Source organism: Barbus barbus (genome assembly GCF_936440315.1).
Source record: "Barbus barbus genome assembly, chromosome: 43".
NCBI classification, from domain to species: Eukaryota; Metazoa; Chordata; class Actinopteri; order Cypriniformes; family Cyprinidae; genus Barbus; species Barbus barbus.
In genome coordinates, this window is record NC_136721.1 from 25,683,938 (window position 1) to 25,691,024 (window position 7,087).

Sequence of the window (7,087 nt, forward strand, 5' to 3'; positions counted from 1 at the left end):
TTAGAGAAAATGACAGAGCTGATGGCAAATCTGACAATATGAAAACTATGAATATCAATAGTTTCTACAGTAAAATGGTTGAAAGGTTACGCAAGAAAAACAGTTTAAACAAAGTAAAAAGAGCGCTTCACTCTTCGCGCAAACAATTGGATATTTATCACACATTTATCTTCATTTGTATTATTTATATTGTGAAATGCATGAAGTTTTTTTTATGTCTCAAATCGTGTTTATTTGAGAAGGTTAAACTGATCAAACATATGCTCAGCTCACTGTCTGGCGCTGGCCGCTTGGTATTAAAAACAAAAAAACACTTGAATTTACCAAACATATCATGTTTCTAAATTAACTTAATAAAGAACGAAACTAAATATAACCACTTTGCCATTTTAATGCTGTATAATGCAGCTGTATAATGGGGAAGAGAGAGAGAGAGAGAGAAGACACGGGCTCGGGTCGGACTCGGGCGGATCATTCTGATAAGCTGTCGGAAAAGAGCTGGGCCCCTGCAGGGTTTCAATAAAAGTTCCTCCTCAGCGCGCGGGCCCCCAATCTGCCCCGGGCCCATATGCACCTGCATACCCAGACGCTACGCCCCTGTGTGTGTGTGTGTGTGTGTGTGTGTGTGTGTGTGTGCGTGCGTGTGTGTGTGTGTGTATTTGTATTGCTTTATCACAGATGCTAAAGTTAGTTGCTCATCTCATGTTGTTGTGTGTTGCTGGTAAGTTATGTGTTAATGTCTGTCTTTTAGAGATTGTTCTGATGTGAATGCCATGCATTAGATGTGTTATATTTTTAATTGTATAATAGTCTCAAAGTTATCGTACTCTGTTCGTGTTTTCTGAATATCATATACTCGCAAATGTCGATATAATTGAAACGAATTAAGATTGTTTCAAGCAGTGGTTCTCAAAGTGTGGTACTCAGGCTCCCTCTAGTGGTACGCAGAGGAATCACTAAATTAAATATCAATCAACGTTAATACATTTTAATTTAATCTTTATTTGAGTAAAGTTTTTATTTTTTAGTACAGTACAGTTTTTACCTTTTTGTACAACACATTTTAATATAATCAATCATGTTATGTAAGCACAGTGCAGTGTTAATGTTCGAACTGTATTTATAATGTTAAAGTGGCTGACAACAATAAATATTCTTCTTAGGAATAAAACTGCCTGGTTTTTGAACTGTGCAGAGCTGTATAGCTGAATAGTTAGGCCTACTACGCTACTGAAACTTAACGTTGGTCATTACGGACCTTTTTTGACAGGTTTTGATTTGACTTAGTTTAATAAAAATGTACTTAATTTGATTTGACTTGTTTTACTTAATGCACTTTATAGTTAGGATTCTGATTAAAACAGTGTAACTGGGGGCTCTGAAAAAAACAGCTTAATTTTGTAAACTTTCATCTGAATACATTACATAAGTGTTTAATGAATAGTGTTGTGCACTTGGTTTCCAACTGTTACTGAACTGTAAAAATATTGTATGTGATTTGTTTTGCATTCAGATAAAGATATTTCACAAGGCTGTTGGTTCTAACCTTTTATCAGAATTTGAAGAAACATTTCTACTTAAATTATTAAATGCATTTCATTCAAGGCAGGGTCTTTCCTGCATAAAGAATTTCAAGGCCACTGTCTGTCAAATTTAGTGCCACCTCTGGCTGTCGACAAAACTCAGACAGGTGGTCCCATGCTCCTATACCCCTTTACTTTACCACCGACACGGTTTCTGTTGCAGGTTCCATTCTCCAACTGTTCAACACATTCTCACTGCACTAATATACAAATCTCTTGTAATGAGATGATTTAGTAAAACATGGTTTCACAGAAACTATAGTTTTCCACCAAAATAAAAGATCAACTGGTTTCAGTCATAAAAGCACGAGGGTCTCTCTTCTTGTTCTTGTACATGTTTTTAACAACAGCCAAGCACAGACACTGCAAACTAAAGTTTAAGATTTTCATGTGTTTATGTTTCCAAAATAAACTGTTGTTTTACTAAATTGTGCATGTGGTAGTTTATTGAAGTTGATCGTAAAGCCATTGCTGCCAGTCATTTGATTTGTAACGTTTATGTATGTACAGTGTTGATCTAAATGCAAAGGTGCTACTGAACGTACAGTTGTGTATTAATTCACTCGTGTTGAAAGTACGACGGTGAAACAATGTCGCGTTATCAACGCTGATCCAATTTGGAAAATCAACACCGAATTCAACGTTAATCCAACGTCTACAGAACGACTTTAGTTCACCCGTGCTGAAGGTAAACCGGTGGAACAACGTCACAATATCAACGCTGATCCAATTTGGAAAACCGTTACGTTGATTCAACCATGGGACCCGACGATGATCCACCGGTGAATCGACGCTGAAATGCCGGCTGGGAGTAATCAGTAATCAGTAATCAGTCATTTAATTGCATTTTCAGAGTCACTTGACGTGGGCTTTGTGTTCCTGGCTGCTGATTGGCTAAAACCAGATATCACAATATCGATAAACCCTATAAATGCATTGTGAAGCAGCTGTGAAAGAATCAGGCAGATTCTGCTGACAGACCACAGACAGTTCGGAAAGGTTTATTGTTCTGGATTTGAAGAAACTGGTCCTTAACAGTAGATTAATTTGATCAGTAATTTAACCCATCAGACCAGTGCCGCAGCAATGCATCACTTCACTTCCATGATGTTTTCACTGCTAGTCATTACTGGGCTGCAGGTGAGTGTTGAGAGTTACAGATCGAGGCTGGTTGTGTTGAATGGAGGAACATTGGGAGCTTGGTATCTGGAGTGGCTGTGTCCACCTGGAACGTACGCCGCAGGATTCAGTCTAAAGGTATGATAAGAACTGAATTAATTCCAGTATTATGGGGATTGTTTAATGTTTGAAAGTGTAAGCTGGTAACTGAGGGTTGAAGGTTCAAATCCTTAGGAAAAATAAACTCTGGAGTTGCTGTTAGTGATTCAATTCCAGGTATTGTAAGGAAACTGCACCTGCTCAAGTTTGTGACTGCTTTGCTTAACACTAAAGAAACATGGAGTTGAATGTAACTATGGATCGGGTTAGTCCAGGGATTCCCAGCCCTGTTCCTGAAGATACACCACAGTGAACGTTTTTGATTCAATTGATCACGTTTTTAGTAGACATCCAAACGTGTGATGTTGGTGTACCTCCAAATGCTGGAGTTAAGATGACTCCTTCTCTTTCTGTCTTGATGTTTTTTGTCTTTAAGGTGGAAGGTTCTGTTGGTTCAGGGGATGACACCGCACTCAACGGGATTCGCCTTTACTGCGTCAATCCGTCTACAGGCCAACGAAACCCTAATAGCTACGTTCAGTCAGGAGAAGGCAGGTAATGAGCTCAGTCCAAAGAGTAATAATGTAGCAGATTTGCAGTTATTATGAATTGTTACGTTAGGAGTAGAAGGCAGTTTTTTCATAAGCTAGATACAATTAATTTTCTTAATGTTTAGTTTGAATAAAACCGTTTCTTTTCTACAGCTGGGGTAATTGGGGGGAAATCAGATGGTGTCCTTCTGGATTCTTGACTCGTTTTAAGCTGAGAGTTGAATTTCCTCAAGACTTTGGTGACGATACGGCCGCAAATGACATCATGTGAGTTTGTGCTGTGCTAAAAATCCTTTAACCTAACCTGGTGGTCTAAAATGACTGGTCTTTTACAAATTGCTTGTAAATAACTCATTATTACGCTTCACTATCACCAAATGTTACTGGAACTGATTGCAGGGCTCCAGACTGCAACTAAAACGGTTGCGTTTGTGACTACAAATATTAATTTGAGTAATATTTTGGAAGCTGCCACTGGCGACTACATAACTGTACTTGTTATCTAAAAATGTGCATGTCGGGCTTTTTTTTTTTTCCCCCTTGTTTTGTGATCACATTTGACTTCTTCTTAAACTGAGATGATGCGCATCAACGTTTTGGTGAAAAACCCCAGCACTGACGGCACACCTGCTAAAAGCAGATCCAGTTGTGGTATTGTGATAGTACCGTATACTGTGATTTTTAAAACCTTTAGCAATTGTTGCAACATGAGAATCTGATAGTGTTGCATGCCTTGCTCCCCACTTTAAGTGAACCTTAGTTCCCAGGACATCTAAAGTACAACATGGATTAAAATGCTGAAACGCATGAAAAAATTAGATTAACACTTTGACATTTCAGTCATGTTTAATTCATTCTGTGGCACCTAAATATTTTATTCTTTTTCGGGTGCAAAATTGCAAGTTCCAAGAAATTGTTTTGATAAAATAGTTTCAAATCAATACCAACAATGTTTCACCCAAACTTCCAGTTTCAAATGCGGTAATGTGGAGTTACCGGGTTACGGCACAGGCTGGGGCTACTGGGGCGACTGGAGTGATCCATGTACAGGAAAAGGGATTTGTGGCATCCAGGCACGGGTAGAACGGAACCAGGGACTTGGAGATGACACCGCTCTCAATGACGTGCACATGTTCTGCTGCGACTAAGGTGACGTGAACCCAATCAAACACTCGGATCACAGCTGCTTGGAAGATCTCCGTGACATTAGTGCCGGATTATCTGACTTTGGCTTTTTTTTTGTTCTTTAAGGTGTTGGAGGATGACTACAACAAGATCAAATGGATCATAATTCATCACAAAACAACAGCTAGTCATCACAAAATAAAGCCTGACATGTGATCAGGACCTCAACACAAAGCAGAGGCTGACAGTACATCTCGCCTATTGTCTTATCAGTTCATGCATTTCAAATCCACACGCTCCATACTGTACATTTAACTGTAGAGCTGTTTTCAGAGGGTGTAGTTATATCCCAACATCTATTAAATAGTCATTTAACTTGAAATGACGGTGACTGTTTGTCTGATTTAATGTGCTGCTTCATTGACCTGACTGAAGTCATTTAACAATTGAATATTTCTTTACGCCTCACTACTTCCTCATGCCTGACTAATAAAAAAAAAATTAAGCGCTTTGAAGAATGGTCACATTTCCACCAAAAATAATAAAAAAAACTTGCATGTATTTGAAATGCACTTATTTCATGGTTCGTACACCAAATGCATTTTATGTTCTTAAAATGCCCTGCAACTGTACTATGTTATACTAAAATGGAGTACTTAAGTCTGCTACGTTAAAACAAATGGCTCAACTTAAGCACCTTCTCAAACCCGTTCTGAAGCATGCTTTTTGTTTGTTTGCTGACGAACACCAGTGTTTCCCACAGACTTGCACATTCATTCTCAAATAAGCACTGCCTTCATTAAGGTTACATTACAGAAAAGACTAAATGAAAATGACGTCAAGCTTATCTGAAAACGATCAGTTCTTTTCAAAGATACATTCATATAAAAGCACCTGCGCTGCATTTTGATTTTGAAACATGCAGTGCTCAGTTTATTCAGCTAAGTAGTTCTATATATATAAGCCTTTTGGAAAGTCTGTTTGTGGCGGTCAGTTTTGATATAGTGACTGGCCGCCACAAATAAATCAATGTATGGGAAACACTGGACATGCTACAAATGGCCAAATCTAAGTGATAACAATAAAAAAAAAAATGAACGCATATTACACCGCGGTGAAGTGTTGCCCGATTATCACCGGATGTCATGACAACATGTCACACAGAATAAGTATTCTCGTCGCTTCATATAGTTCAGATTGAACCACTGATGGCAGATGGACTATTTTGAAGATGTCTTTCATTCTTTTCTGTGCCTCGACAGTGTTATTTACTCGGAAGTCAATGAGACCGTCACAAGCCTCCAGGTTTTCATCTAAAACATCTTAATAAATAAATCAAATGAAGCTTTTTCGGGTTTGGAACGACATTTTGGTAAGTGATTAATGACAACATTTTCATGTTGCGGTGGAGTATCCCTTTAATCCCTTATACACAATTAGTGCTCTTGAAATATGATTGAATTCCCTCCGGGTCTTTTATCACTTTTATCCTCAGCTTTCTCATGTGCTTCATCTCTCATTTCACACACAACATCTCTCTGTTTCTCCAGATTTACAGCATTTCTCTTCTTACCAGACACTCTTTCTGCATTCATCTGATGATGATGACGTTTATGTAAAGTCATGGCTCAGTCATAAATGCATTAGTTATAAGTTTTTCTCATTTCAAAGCTACAAAAAAGTAAAATAATGCAAATTTTTCTATACAGAAGTGTTTTAATCTAAGATGAAAAGAAATGGATACATTCATACTATGTAGAACATGGCTGTGAAATAATTACTTATTTAAAAGAAGCACCTGCTCAGAGAATATCTGATTTCAGATGCAGTCATATTGTTTGTAGAGTTTCAAATCTCAGTGTAAAGGTTGAATAATTTTATTCTCAGTTAAATAATTTTATTTCAAAAATGGGAAAGCCAGAGTCACCAGAAGAGACGGACGACAGGTCGCGTAAGTGTTTTGAATAACTTGGTTGCAGTTCTGTTGTGTAAATAATTTACTTGCTACTAGGAAGGAATAGTTCGTTTCCTACCTATTTCTACTCTGCATTTTCGTTGTTTTCTCTGTTAATTGCACTTACTGATTAGAATAATTTGCGCCTCAGCTGAGAACGAGTCTGTGTGATTGTGCAAAGTGTTAGTTTCGTCTTGAGCTATTAGCAGTCCTTTAACCTTATTGGCTGGGCTGATCAGAAGCCGGCAACAGCTGTTTTCACTCTAGTTTCTTAGACTGTATTTATTTGAGCTATTAGCAGTCCTTTAACCTTATTGGCTGGGCTGATCAGAAGCCGGCAACAGCTGTTTTCACTCTAGTTTCTTAGACTGTATTTATTTGATGTCAGAGCGCTGACAGAAGCATTCAGCCTCCTCGTGTGAAGACCAACGAGTGTAAAGACAGACGACTTTTTCCTGCGCGACTTTGACCGAGCAACGACACCGAGCGCACACTTAAGTATCCTTTATATCCTCCCTCACGCTTTCCTATCCTCTATCATGTGTTTCCAAACCATTCCGGTTCTCCTCGTTCTAAAAATACACGCAGAAGGTCACGTAACCCTGCTAACCTGCGCACTATCTCTACATCTTCCCCTGCACCTCTTTCTTTCTCTG

The 7,087-nt window shown here is 38.4% G+C and overlaps 1 protein-coding gene across 1 annotated transcript; it reads left to right on the top strand.

Moving 5' to 3' along the window:
• Positions 1-2,690: 2,690 nt before the first annotated feature.
• Positions 2,691-4,500, top strand: LOC306862707 (vitelline membrane outer layer protein 1 homolog; the record flags this gene model as incomplete). Its single annotated transcript, XM_079405629.1, has 3 exons — positions 2,691-2,840; positions 3,238-3,356; positions 4,323-4,500. 3 exons carry the CDS (start codon positions 2,691-2,693, stop codon positions 4,498-4,500), a joined length of 447 nt encoding a protein of 148 aa, XP_079261755.1.
• Between the last annotated feature and the right edge of the window lie 2,587 nt (positions 4,501-7,087).